Raw genomic sequence first — 13,343 nt, 5'->3', positions numbered from 1 at the left:
CTCCAAGCCTGCTCTTTAAGTATTGGTGACAGAGGGAGGATTTCAGGAAATAATGATGCTGATGGAGAAAGTAAGCCACTCCATGAGATGTAAAAGTCACACTGGAACAGGGTGTGGGGTCCCAGTCCAGGTGGAGGGGCACAGGCCTGGCAGTGCACCCCAATGTCCTTTGTGATCACCCACAACCAACAGAGGAAGGCAGAACAAGGTGTCTTTTCAGCCAGGATCTAATTTATTTCCAAGCATGTACATGTGGCACAGCTTGCCCCAGCATTCCCCCAGGATCAGCCCACAGAGGAGCTCAGAGCAGCTGCTCACTGCCCTGACTCCATAGGAACGTGTCCAAATGTGGCTCTGGGAGGTGAAGGGAGAGGGGCTGTTGGTTTTGGGGGCTGTGGGGGTTGCACAGACCGCCTGCTGCTCCAGCTGCAAACCCAGCACCTTCTCGAGAGCTGACACATCTGCCACACACACAGAGGCATCACCTGGCACCTCTGCTTTCAGCAGCCACCTGCCCAGAAGGTGACCCAATGGCAGCAGCAGGAGCCCAGTGCTCCTCAGCTTGGGGGACAGGACTTTGTCCTGAGGCCCATCCTCATGCAGTGCTGTTCCTCCTGCTCCTCCTTCCTTCCTCCCGAGGCCTTTCTCAGTGACTGCACTCCTATGCCTTGGTGTCCCTGTGTCCTCCAAGAGGATGTGATGGAGAGCAGCAGTACCAAACAGTCGGGTGCTGTGTTTGCACAGCCAAAGCCAACCTATTGCTGTGGGCATGGCAAACCACACAGCTGCACAGGGAGCAGCCCCTTCTCTGCAGGGTCAAGGGAAAAGCAGCCTTCTCATCTCAGTAGGATTTCAGCAGTGTCCTACAGGAGGGGCTGCTTGCCTGATGGAGTTGAGTCACCCATGTGTGTGAGGACTTGATATGTAAGATCTGTCCCCTCCTCCCTCCCATTTTCTTTTCATCCATTTATGCAGCCTTGAAGCTCCCCCAGTGCCTGAGTGAACAGGCACGCTGTGCATTCCCCAGCTTCTAACCCTTGTGCGCTGTTGATTCAGAGCCCTGGGACACAGCAGCAGCTGTGAGCCCCTGCAGGGTCATGCTGAGATCTGCTGGGCTCTCCCTGCCCCAGCTCTCCCTCAGTGGGTGAGCAGTGATCCAAAGGGATGTCCTCTGCCCCCCAGGCCATCTCCTTGCACGGCTGGGTGCCCTCACACCACCACCACACAGTTGGGTGAGTTGGTCCGGATGGCATCAGAGATCATCTTGGCTCCCGACTGGCCAATACGGTTTCCCTGCAGGCTGGGAGCAGGGAGGAAGAGCAGTTCAGGATCCCAGTGGGTATGAGAGAATCTCACCATCCCGCTGAGTGCTCACCACCACTTACTTGATGTAGGTGAGGCCGTGGTTGCCCCTCAGTGCGGTGGCAATGCAGATGGCCCCATCCATGCCCAGGGAGTTCTCCTGCAGGCTGCGGTGGGCAGCGGGGTCAGGGAGGGCTGGAAGGCTCCTGCCTCTCACCCCAGTGAGTGGGATACTTACTTGAGCCAGCGGAGGCTGCGATTCACCTTCAATGCATTGGCCATTGCCTTGGCCCCTGCCACGCTGATGGAGTTTCCTCTCAAGCTGCAAAGCAAGATGGGCTGTCAGGGGATGTGACGTGGGGAACAAGCAGTGCTAAGCCCAGCATGGGGATCTCAGACACCCCAGGGAGCAGTGTCACATCGTGGGTGCTCGCTGGTCCCACTGAGCACTTACTCCAGAACCTTCAAGCTGTTGTTGACCATCAAGGCCTCTGCTAGGGCTTGGGCACCAGCTGCACTGATGGAAGCCACCTGGAGGCTGCAAGAGAACAGAGTCCTTCAGTGTGTGTCCCAAGGTGGCTGCAGTTTGCTAATTAGATGTGTTAATCAGACTAGCTGCAGAGGCAGGGCTCTGCCACAGCCTGCATGCTCACTGGAGATCTGCCAGCGTGGTGTTGACCTTCAGCGCAGCAGCCAGGGCGGCCATTCCCTCATCCCCAATGGCATTCTCCTGCAAACTGAGACAAGCAAATACTGCGTCTGCCCTGAGCACACGGGGGCAGAGAAATGGGAGCAAAGTGCATCGCAAACAGGGCATGGTGTGCCAGAGTGCCTGGGGGGGCACACACATCCAGCACCCCCAACCTGGGACTGGGGAAAGGGACAGGACAGGGCGCATGGAGGAGGCAAAGGGCAAAGCCAGATCCCAGCTGGTGCCCATGGGAGGATGCTGCCCAGAAGTGCTGGGACCTGCCCACTATATCTGTGCTTACTCGAGGCTGGCCAGGCTGCCATTGGATTGCAGTGCTTGTGCCAGGGCCATGGCCGCTTGCGTCTGAATGAAGTTCCACTGCAGGCTGCAAGAGGAACAGGATGTGAAGTGTGTGGCTGCAGGCTGTGGGGATGTCCCAGTCCCTCCAGGCTCAGCACCCAGAGTGAACCCCTACGGCTGCATCCAGGATGTGGGAGAGCAAATCAGGGACACACCGGGTCCGATGGAAACTCACTGGAGGGATGTGAGTGCCCGGTTCTCCTTCATGGCCAAAGCGATGGCCCTGCCACCTTCATCATGCAGGAGATTGGCTGCTAAGCTGGAGGCAGAGGATAGAGGACGTCATCACACACAGGTTGGGACAGCACAGCACAGCAGGCTGGGTGCCCCCCCAGGCACGTGGGACTTACTCCAGCTTCCTGAGGGTGCAGTTGGTGCGCAGGGCACAGGCGATGGCGGGGCCACCCTCCTTGCTGATGGAGTTCTCCCTCAAGCTGGGGAAACACTGGGGCTGGGGAGGAGCACAGGGGGGGCATCTGCTCCCCACCACCCCTTGGCCCTGCTCCAGGGCTGCAGCCGTGCACTGCAACAGCATTGCTGCTGAGCTCTAACTACCCCCACTGAAAATAGCTGCTTTCAGCATCCAAGAGCACTTGTGGAAACAGCCAGGCACAGCCCTGAGTGCCAAGGAGCTCCAGCGTCCCATGTCCCAGCTGCTGTGAGAGCTGCCATTGGACAGGGTGGCCAGTGGGGCCATCACTTACTTGAGGTCGATGAGTCCCTTGTTGAAGCAGAGAGCCTCTGTCAGCGCACTGACCCCGGTGTTACTGATGGAATTGCTCTGCAGACTGACACAGACAGAGGGAGATGTTAGGATGGGACAGCCGTGCCATCACTGTGGGGTTGTGTTTGGGGTGAAAGGTCCCGTTTCACCGGGGAACTGGCAGCTCCCACAAAGGGGAGCCGAGGCTAAAGGAACAAACGTGGAAGGAGCAGCGGGCACCCGGTAAGGGGCAGTGGGGCAGCTGGGCTGCCAGGTGGGGAGCACTCACTCAAGGCTTTGCAGACTGTGATTGACCTTCAGGGCTTCAGCCAAGGCAACCGAGCCGTTGTCTCCTACAGAGTTGCTGGAGAGCCTAAGACATGAGGATGGGTGAGCATTACTGACATCTATGTTACAAGCAGAACTCCTGCCAGCAGCTGGGGGTCTGCAGCCCTGCCCTGCCTGGGACCCTTGCTGGGACCAGGCTCAGCCTCTCTGCTCACTGCCTGGCTCCCTGCTCTCTCCTGGGTATGTGAAGCATCTCTGCACCAGGCCCACCCAACAGCTGCTCCGCTGCCATTCCCACTTCCACCCACAGTGGCTGCCCCAAAGCACAGCCCAGAGCCCTGCCAAGGGTTGTGTCCATGGATCCCAGCTGAGCACAGCACTTGCATCTCCATCCCTTGGCCCTGCGCTCCCCCACAGCTCTTACATCAGTTCCTTGAGGCTGCAGTTCTGCACCAGTGCCTCTGCTAACTTCCTTGCACCATGGGCACCAATGGAGTTTTTCTGAAGGCTGCAAGGGAGAGGAATTCAGCCAGGAGCATCAGACACAGCACATTTTCCCCTCTCTCTCTTCCCCCCCTACATGCACCCTGAGGACATTTCAGGTTGGGAAACAGGTGCCTGAAGGACTTGTCTATGGAGCTATGATAATCTCTTTGCTGTCAGGGGTGGCATGGGGGGAGTAAACTGGGGGAAAGCACAGGAAGACCAGCACAGGGTCTGCTGGGGGAGCAGGGGGTCACTCACTGCAGGGTTATCAGCCTGCGGTTGGTCAGCAGGGCCTCAGCCAGGGCCGTGGCTCCCTCCTCCTTGATCACATTGTGCTGCAGGCTGCAAGGAGAGGAGCAAACTGCAAGTGAGTGCTGGGCAGGTGGCATCTCTGCAACCACAGCACCCACCAGCACACACACACACACACACGCCCAGGACTGGAGCAGTGCAGGGTGAGCAGGATCCTGTTGCTGCTGCACTGAGGGGTTCCCAGTTTCACTGTGCACAGCAGGGTCTGCTTCCCCGTTGTGCTGCCCTGCATCCCAGTGGTGACTTAGGGCCCCTCTGATTGAGGGCTTGAGATTGTGCCCAGGGTCCCACAGGGCAGGAACACCAAGATGAGGGCTGTGGGCAGCTCATCCTGTGCCTCAGCTCCCGTTGGTGCTGCTGACTTACTTCAGGGAAAGCAGGACTTGGTTTTTTTTCAGTGCATCAGCCAATGCTTTTGCTCCCGATGGGCCGATGGTGTTGCTTCGCAGGCTGAGGCAAGGCAGGGGAGAGAGGAGCAGAAAGGATGAGGTTAGGATGGGGGTAGAAAAAGCACGAGCAGCATCTGTCTGCCTGCACTGGGGTGTCCCAGCAGGATGCTCTTTTAACCACAGTGCTGAGTTCCCCTCACCCCCAGGCTGGAAGTCAGGTGTCAATCTGATATTATTAACAAGCCCACGTGAAGGGACTGTGAGCAGCCGGTGGGTTCTGCTGCTATGGGACACAGCTGGGTGTCATTCCCAGAGGGCTGTCCCAGCTTGGCCAGGTGGGATTTGGCTCTGCAGGAGCTACATAGTTCACTTACTCCAGTACCGTCAAGCTTCTGTTCACCATCAGCGACCTGGCCAGTGCTTTGGCACCCTTATTGCAGATCTGATTTTCTGCTAGGCTGTCCAGAAAAAGAAAGCAAGAGTCTGTCATGGGAGAAGGAAGTTCTCACAGCCCCCACATGTCTGCAAGCAGAGGGCAGCATCAGGTTGGTTTGTGGCATAGCCACACTTGCAATCACTTCCAGGTGTGCTCTGCTGGGGTGGGATTGCAGGGCCAAGATGGAGGGTTTCTGACCTTCGTGTTAATTAATGTAGTAAACAAGGGAGCTGCCCAGATCACAGCATATCACATTTCACAGCTTTATGTGCAGCCATAGGCACAGGAGGGGAGATGGGAAAATATCATATCTGCTAAGGGCCACCTATCTCCAGACATCAGCTGGTCTAACCTGAGCCTGGGGAGCCCAGCAGACAGCCACAGCCCCGGGAGGTGGTGTATCAGGACGAGCAATCTGTGCTTGCTACCCCAATTACAGGTTTAAGAACAGCAAGGAGGCAGGAGGCTGGACAAAAATAGCCAGTGTGGGCAGCACAGTCAGGGCTTGGGATGAATCAGCCTGCACAAGGGGTGGGCTCAGGGCTGCTGATGGCTGCTGTCCTGGGAGACCAGCAGACAGCAGGGTGAGGTGCAGGAGGCTGAGGGGCAGCACTGTCCTTGTCACCCAGCAGCTGCGAGGAGCCGACTGGATGATCCCTTGCCCTGGTTCTGCACTGGAACAGTGCATTCTGCCTGCACCGGGTCCTACCTGAGCCTCTGGATCTGGCAGTCCTTCACGCTCAGCACGCTGCCCAGCAGCTCCATCACGTTGTCCTTAAACTGGTTATTGTCCAGCCTGGAGGAAATGGAAGGAAAGAGCAAAAGCAAAGAGAACAAAAAGTGAGGAAAGGGGCTATCAGTGACTGCCTGGGGACTGCTGCGGAGCTGTCGCAGTGCCATCCCCAGGGCAGCTTTGTGCTGCTGGGCAGCGCTGGTGGGCCCACATCTCCTGCAGGCACTGGGGAGTTTGAGCCACACATGGGAGCAGCCCAGAGTCCCTGCTTGCTTCTCCAAGCACCGTTACACCACGACTTACCTGAGACCGTGGCAGAAGAGGAGCTGGGGGAGCAGGCTCTTGCAGATGTTGTAAGTGAGGCAGTTGGAGAGGTTGGTCTCCTCCATGCACACATCAGAGACCTGCAGGAGGTACGCCAGGGCAGAGCAGTTCACCGGTGTGAGCATCCCAGCCAGGCTCTCGGTCTTCATTGCTTCCTCCACAGCCTTAGCAATCTCCGTGTGCTGAATCTCATGCAGGCAGTGCACGGTGTTCACCGTCTGCGATGAGATAACGTAGTTCGTGTTGAGGCAGCCCTGCAGGAAGCTGATGGCCTGGCTCCTGTAGCTGTTGTGTTCATCCTTCACCAGGAGCCAGCCGGAGAGCAGCTGGTTCACCTGCGGGGAGAGCAGCCCGGAGAGGAAGCGCACGAAGATATCGAGCTGCCCATCCTCAGCCTGCAGCGACCTCTGAACGGCGCTCTTGAAGTGGTTGAGGAAGCCCAGCTTGGGCCAGGACATCCCACTCTCCGTGAAGAGATCGAATATTGCCCGCTTGGCAGCGGTGTAATAATAAATAGCTGCTAAAAACTCCTGTATGGTTAAGTGGGAGAAATAATAGGCCGTGGTGGACTGCATGTCCTCTTTGAGTAAGAGTCTGCTGCACAAACTGCTGTGCAGCAAGGAGAGGTCTATGCCGTATGTCTTCATGTCCTGCTCGTAGAACACGTGCTTCCGTTTGAGCAGCCCGTAGAAGGCCAGCCTGCCCAAGCTGCCCATCACTTTCTTGCTGTTGTTCATAGCTTGCTCGATCCTGAGGGTTTCTCTCTGCCTTTCTGGCCAGTCATTGCTCATAGCCAGTTTAAAATAATAGGAATAGATTTCTGACAAGGTCTTAGGAACAGCTGCCGTTTCTTGGGGTTGACTGGTGCTGTTTTTTAGATAATAACCAATTGAAGAGCCGTAAATCCTGCAAAATCCAGGAACTGTGCACATGATGTGCAAGGATCTGTTAGCCTTGATGTGATGCAGAACCTGGCTGGACAAGTCTTTGTTGTCAAGGAACATCTGGTCCAAAAAGTCTTTCATCTCTGCAGCCTTGAAGCCGCGTATTTCTGTCATGCGGTCTATGAGCCCGCCAGGGATCTGGCTGGCCGCCGTGGGCCGCGAGGTGACCCAGACAGCAGCCTCCTGTAGCAGGTTGCCTCGTATGATGTTGGTGATCAGGTTGTCCACTTGAATCTCCTTTTTGGGATCGGTGCAGGCAACCGTGTTGGAAAAATCCAAAGGGGTCTTAAACTCATCCAAGCCGTCAAGGATGAGCAGCGTCCTGGCAGCCCCCGTGGAGATGCAGTTGGGTTCGGTGATGTGGGGGAACGACAAGCGGATGAGCCTCTCTGCAGAGAGCTTCTCGTAGGTGTTGAGCTCCCGGAAGGTGAGGGGCAGCACGAACACGATGTCCCTGTTGATCAACCCCTTCATCCAGCGGCCAACAAACAGCTTCACCAACGTGCTTTTGCCAATCCCAGCCACCCCCGTGGTCACAGAGATCCGTGGGGGGATGCTGACCTTGGACAGGGGCAAGAAGAGCTTCTCCAAAGGGATGCTCTTGGATACATTTCGTAGGCCTTTGGTCATTTCCATCTGCAGGATGTCGTGCTCCTTCTGCTGGATGTCAGTCAAGCCCTCCACCAGCAGCAGGTTCGTGAGGCGCTGGAGGGAACCCTTCTCCAAGCTGTTCCCACAGAAGCTTTGGAGGCTCTCCAGATGTTTCTGCACCATCGGTTCTGCACAGAGAGAAGCGAAACAGGAGTTAAGAAGGAGAAGAACCACAAGTAAGAGATGCAGCCACTCCCATGAAGAGAGGAAGCCTCACAGACCCTTACCTGAGCAGGAAGGTGCCAGGGATCTGACCAGCTTCACCTTCAACCTCTGCTCACCCCTATAGGTCCAGAAACCCATTTAAACTCAGGCCTGAACCTCGAGCACCAGTCTGAGCTACAGTGTAGGAGTGCCTGTCCACAGGTCCATCACATCTGTGCCTGCTATAGACCTTGCTGGTCTGGACCTTGGGCTGTGAACTGTTCTTCCAGCTTGTCCTCTGACCCACCTCATCGCTCTGCACTCACATGGTGGTCATTGGCCTCTTCATGACCCTGGAAGTCCTTGTTAGCCTTGATTCTGACCTGTGGCTTGACCTCAGCCCTGCCTCATCACCACCTGAACCCTAGCAAGTTATTTATGCTGAAGTGTGATGTAAAACAGGGACTTTGGTGGAGCAGAAGCTGGTGTTCAGGGCTGCCAGCTCTGATTAGGGAGCAGAGATGTCTCAGAACCGGGGTGAGAGCCCAGAGGCAGCAGATCAGCACTGCTGAGATGTTCTTCTTACTTTCCCCCCTTCTCAAGCTGCCCAGAGAGGTGTGATAGAGCAGGCAGGAGGAAGGTCCCCGAGGCCTGACATGGCTCCTGTCATCTCCGTGTGCATCTCAAGGTGCTCCAGCAAATGCCAGGGCAGGTGCACTAACACCCCACATCCCACCCACCGTGGGCTGCCTACCATAGACAGTGATGTGGAGGTAGAGCTGAGAATTGGTGGTCTCGATGAAGCTCTGCAGTGACTGGGAGGCATGGCTGCCCTTGCCAGCCAGGATGTCCACCACGGCCCTCACCTGCTCGGGCAGGGAACTCGCCCCCTGCGCCCGGCCAGCCTCCTCCACCGTGAGGAGGTCCAGCCTCTGCAGGTAGCCAATGATCTCCTCCAGGAACTGTGGTGAGATGGATCTCATCAGCTGCCTCCGGTGGCGACTGATCCAAGCCTCTGCAGGACAGGAGAGCAGGAGAGCTGTGACTCATGCAGTCCCTGAGCACGTTGCTCTGCAGCTTTCCACATCCCTGGGCACCACTCACCTTCCATCAGAGGTGTTCCGTGGCATCAGGGGTCCCAGGGTGATGAGCACAGTGTTCACAGCAGTGCAGACTTCAGCCTGCATCCACCACCGTCCCATGGACTGCCCAGCAACCCACGTCAGCCCAGGCTCCTGCTGCCACACTCAGCCTTTATCCATCCTGCTGCAGGAACGAGAGGAGCAGCGTGGCAGGGAGCTGCTTCAAGTTGGCACTACCCTCCCCACCGCCAGCATGCCTGCACTCAGCTCTGCCCTGTGTGGTCCTCTGATGTTAAATCCAGCAGCATTCAACTTGGCTTCTGGCTCAGGACGTGCAGGAGATCAGATTGCTGTGGGCTCAGCCAGGGCAGAGCTCACTATGCTGCAGCATTCCTACCTGCTCACACCTCACGTCCTACAGGTTTGGTGCCTTCCCCAGCACCATTTTGCGGGTGCCTTTCTCAGGCATGCCGTGACTGTGCAAACTGTCCATACAGTGACAGCTCCCTGCCATCTGCAGAGCACCTGGCAAGCGCCTGGATGCCAGCAGCATCACCTGCAGGACTGCAAACCGCTCGACAATTTCCTTGTTGTGAAGGAAGCTGTGGGGCAGCAGCGGCAGAACAACAGAGGACCCGTTTCAGTTTCAAAGCTACCTACGTCCAGGGCCAGCATTGCAGTGTGCAGGTTGGTGGCAAACACCACATCCTGTTGCAGAGCTCTGCAGACACTCCGTTTCGGCAGCATTGGTGAATCACCGCACAGAGCAGCACCTACCTGCTCCCTCCCCCTCGTCTGCTGCAGATGAGTGCCAAACCACTCACCTTTGGCTGGTTTGTAAGTGCACAGCAGCAGTGCAGGCTCGTATCCCCATGGCCTGGCACAGCACCAGGGCCATTTCACCCCAAAGTGTGCCAGGCTCTGCCAGGAGGGACACAGATGGAGCTGTGTTTGCCCAAATCCATTCCTGAGCAAACTACAGTGATGCTGCCTTACAGCAGGGACAGCAAGCTCTCATTTTCTTTGCTCTAACAAACCTGACCTCTTCCAGAGCAAGAGAACCTGGTGGAGTTTTTCATCCACGGTACAAAGTGAGGATGCTTGGGGCATCCTCTTTGCAGTCTCTCCTGTTCATCCTCTTGCCAGGAGATCCAGATATGATTTATATGCTCTTCCTCAGCTGCCCAGCTCTGACCCCTGCCTATGGAGCTCCCCGCTGATTCCCCTTCCTCAGCTGCCTCTCTTTTCATCCCCCAGGCAGCCCAGTGGTCAGTTAAGATATTGGCATAAATTGAACAAGCTCAGTCAGAATTCTTAGTGAAATTACCACTCTTTAATGTCTCCTGGTCTCTAACTGGCCTGGAAGCTTTCATTAAATCTTTGCACACAGCAGTCCCTGGGTTTCTCATCTTCACTCTGCCCCCAGTAATGTGGCCAAAATGAAAGGGGTTTCTGCTGCCTGCAGGCGCGTTTCCTTGTCATCCTCCAAAACATGGTTGGCTGGGAAAAGCTCTTTGATGGGGGAGAACTTGCTCTAAGGCCAGAGGTTATTTAATCGTGCCTTCTGGTGCTACATCAAAATGGAACCCCGCTGCTACAAACCAGCAGCTCAACCAAAGGCATCTGACAGACAGAAGAAAGCAGCAGAAGAAATGATGCAGAGGCAGCAGTTTTTCTTCTTCTACTTTCTGTACAGAAGTTTCCCGTGGCTGCAGCTCCAGGGCTGCTTCACCCCTTGGGCCCGGGGAGGTGACAGTGATCTGTATCTACACGGGCCAGGAAGCTGCAAACAGCTGCAGCAGTGGGGACCCAGCGGTGCCTTGGGGCTGTGCTGCCTCCAGGGGGGATCCTGCATCACTGGGTGTGTCCCAGGAGGGGTAACATGGGGCTCTGGGGACACGGGGACCACTGGGGTGAGTGGGGAGGCGATGTGTGGGGAGGCTTCTGCTGGTAACCCCAGGGGCACAGCAGTGTGTGGAATGGTTGGCTTTTAATAGTGCTTGTCTTGCAACAGAAAATTGGCTCATCTGAAGATGTCAGCACCTGTGTGTTCTCTTAGCAGAGCAGAGGCCATTCCTCCTACATCACACCTGGGACCAAAGGGACACAGCCAAGCAACCCATACTGCTGCCACATCTCCCTGCCCTGCATCCTGCACCTGGCACCAGAACATGTGAGCAAGACCTGACCGCTTCTGCTCATCCTGGGCTCTGCAGAGGTACAGAACTGGAACTAAAGAAACTCTCAGACAGGTTAGTGATGAGGGTCGGTGGCAGCAGGATGGCGGCTGGAGGTAGCAGCCTCGTGCTGCTCTCTGCTGCTCCCAGCCTCCATGGTCTTCCTCCTGTGATGGGGACGCAGCACCCACCCTACCCGTGGACAAGGGAGCTGGGCACCACTTGCTGCTCTGTGCTGATAGAGGCAGGGTGCTTCATGCCTCATTGAAGCCAGAAAACCTTGCAGCTCCAGGCTGCACTGCTCAGCCCCAAGCCCTCCTGCAGCAGCCGTACCGTCAGTGTGAGGTTGTGCTCTCAGCACACCCAGCAGGGGTTTGGGCTCCTGCACACCCAGCAGACCTGGTAGTGCTGGTAACCCTCCTGTGTGTGGTTTGGGTGAGCAAGGTGCAGACTGTGCTGCGTGGGGAGCTGCCTTGTGCTGCAGGGAGGGACTGGTGAAGCACAGCCTTTGTGGGCAGCAGGCTGCCCATGAGTGGGAAACAATGGAAGATGGCTGAGGTGCAGTATGTAGGTACATTACAAAGCTTCTCTTACAGGGGAGTTGGAGTGGATGACCTTTAAAGGTCCCTTCCAGCTCAAACAATTCTATGACTCTATGACTATGCCCTCCCATCTCATCACTGCCAAACTGGGCCTTGCTGGGTGCTCAGGCAGGGTGAGTGCATTGAGACCCGCATCCAGATCTGCTGCCCTCATGCTCACTCTCCCCCAGGAGCAGAGCAGGCAGCCCATCTGCCCCCATTTCCTGGTGCATGTCTCAGTGCCATCCTGCTCCTGTGGTCCCTAGGGAGGCTCACATACCTTAATACCTTACAATACCAGGGACTCACAGCCATAGGAAAAACCCGTGGTGAGCTCAAAAGCCAGAGGCAGGAAAGTGCTTGTGCTGAGGTAACATGGGAGGTGCCAGGTGCTCTTGCTGTGAGACCAGAGGTCTCCCCACTAATGCATCACTGAGCTGCACTGGATGCTTTTGTTTTTTCTGCTGCTTAGTTACTGAGTATTGAGAGCAGCTTCAAGAAGCTCAAGAGATGTCCGGGCTGCTGCCTGCAGCTGCTCTCCTGCTGATGGTTGGAGCAAACCCTCAGGCTCGAGGTGGGCTGCCACCTTTTGGCAGAATGGGAAAGAATTCCACTGAAGCAACGAAGCATCTTCTGCTTGGTAGGATTAAACCTCACTCACCAGCCGGGTGGTACCCGACACACAGCACAGCTGCACTGCTGAGCCCATCACCTCCACCTGCCCCTGGTGCTTCTAGTTCACACATTAGTTTTGGGTATCCCCATGTGCAAAAAGAGCCTGAGGAGGCACTGGGTGCTGAGCCTTCAGCCTCGCTGTCTCTGGCTGAGCTCTGCAGGGAACCCTGAGGGGGGACACATGGGTGCAGCTCAGCTTTCAAGCTCTGATCAGGCTTCAAGCCAGATGCAGGAGCCTGTCTCGCTCCTCGATGCTCCAGGCTCATAGGCAGCATGATGAAATGAACCATCCTTATCTCATCCTGCTTATATTATGTAAATAGCGTGTTCTATTTACACTGCATTTCTTTGGCTGTTTTTGAAGAGGAATGAATTCATCTAAACATCTCTAACATGGGGCAGACCCTGGCGCTGCACAAGAAGATGCACTGGCTCCATGCACGCACCCAGCAGACAAGGGTGAATGAGACTGGTGATGTGGGATGGGTCCCTATTGGTGCCTCATTGCACAGGACTGCTCCCAAACCTCCCCACTGTTGGCTGGAAGAAGAGAGCTGGGACATCCTGAGCAGCAAAACCAGCACCACAGCAAATGGCTGCCGCAGAGAGGGCTGCAGCATCTTAACCCTGCACCGGGCAGCCAAGTGCCAGGTCTCTGTCCCCATAAACCCCAGGTGACAGCCCCAGCAAGGCCTTACCTCGGCACTGTGACACCTTCCCCAGGTCCCCATGCATGCAGGACGGATGGGAGGACATCCTACTGCAGGTGGGAGCATCCTCCAGGCCCCTCCATGGTCCCAGAGCTTCGTGCTCTCGTTGTCCAGATGTCGGAGCAGAAGGCACAGGATGGAAGCTGTGCTCCTGCCCCTCTGGGAGCGGTGCCTGGGGAGGTGGGCACCCCGCTCAGTTCTGTGCCAGCCCCGCTGCTCTCGTGGTTCTCAGCTCCCTCCTCACCCCTTCCTGCCGTGGGCTTTGTTCTGTCTTCCTTCCTGTGGCTGCTGTGTATGCAAATCAAGTGCAGACCTAGCAAGAAACCCACAGTCCCAGCTGCCACAGCTCGACCGA

General features: G+C 56.4%; 1 protein-coding gene across 1 annotated transcript; it reads right to left on the bottom strand.

The window, feature by feature from the left end:
- Positions 1-79: 79 nt before the first annotated feature.
- Positions 80-13,064, bottom strand: NLRC3 (NLR family CARD domain containing 3). The gene is given in 20 exon segments (XM_015877363.2): positions 80-1,300; positions 1,386-1,469; positions 1,541-1,624; positions 1,757-1,840; positions 1,956-2,039; positions 2,295-2,378; positions 2,529-2,612; positions 2,704-2,787; positions 3,058-3,141; positions 3,346-3,429; positions 3,769-3,852; positions 4,089-4,172; positions 4,509-4,592; positions 4,906-4,989; positions 5,677-5,763; positions 6,004-7,747; positions 8,518-8,778; positions 8,868-8,892; positions 8,894-9,029; positions 12,977-13,064. Coding segments are annotated over 19 exon segments (3,372 nt in total). The 5' UTR covers positions 8,966-9,029; positions 12,977-13,064; the 3' UTR covers positions 80-1,209.
- Between the last annotated feature and the right edge of the window lie 279 nt (positions 13,065-13,343).

Source organism: Coturnix japonica, chromosome 14, assembly GCF_001577835.2.
Source record: "Coturnix japonica isolate 7356 chromosome 14, Coturnix japonica 2.1, whole genome shotgun sequence".
NCBI classification, from domain to species: Eukaryota; Metazoa; Chordata; class Aves; order Galliformes; family Phasianidae; genus Coturnix; species Coturnix japonica.
The sequence above is the reverse complement of the archived record's forward strand: the minus strand, read 5'-3'. Positions and strand labels throughout refer to the sequence as shown.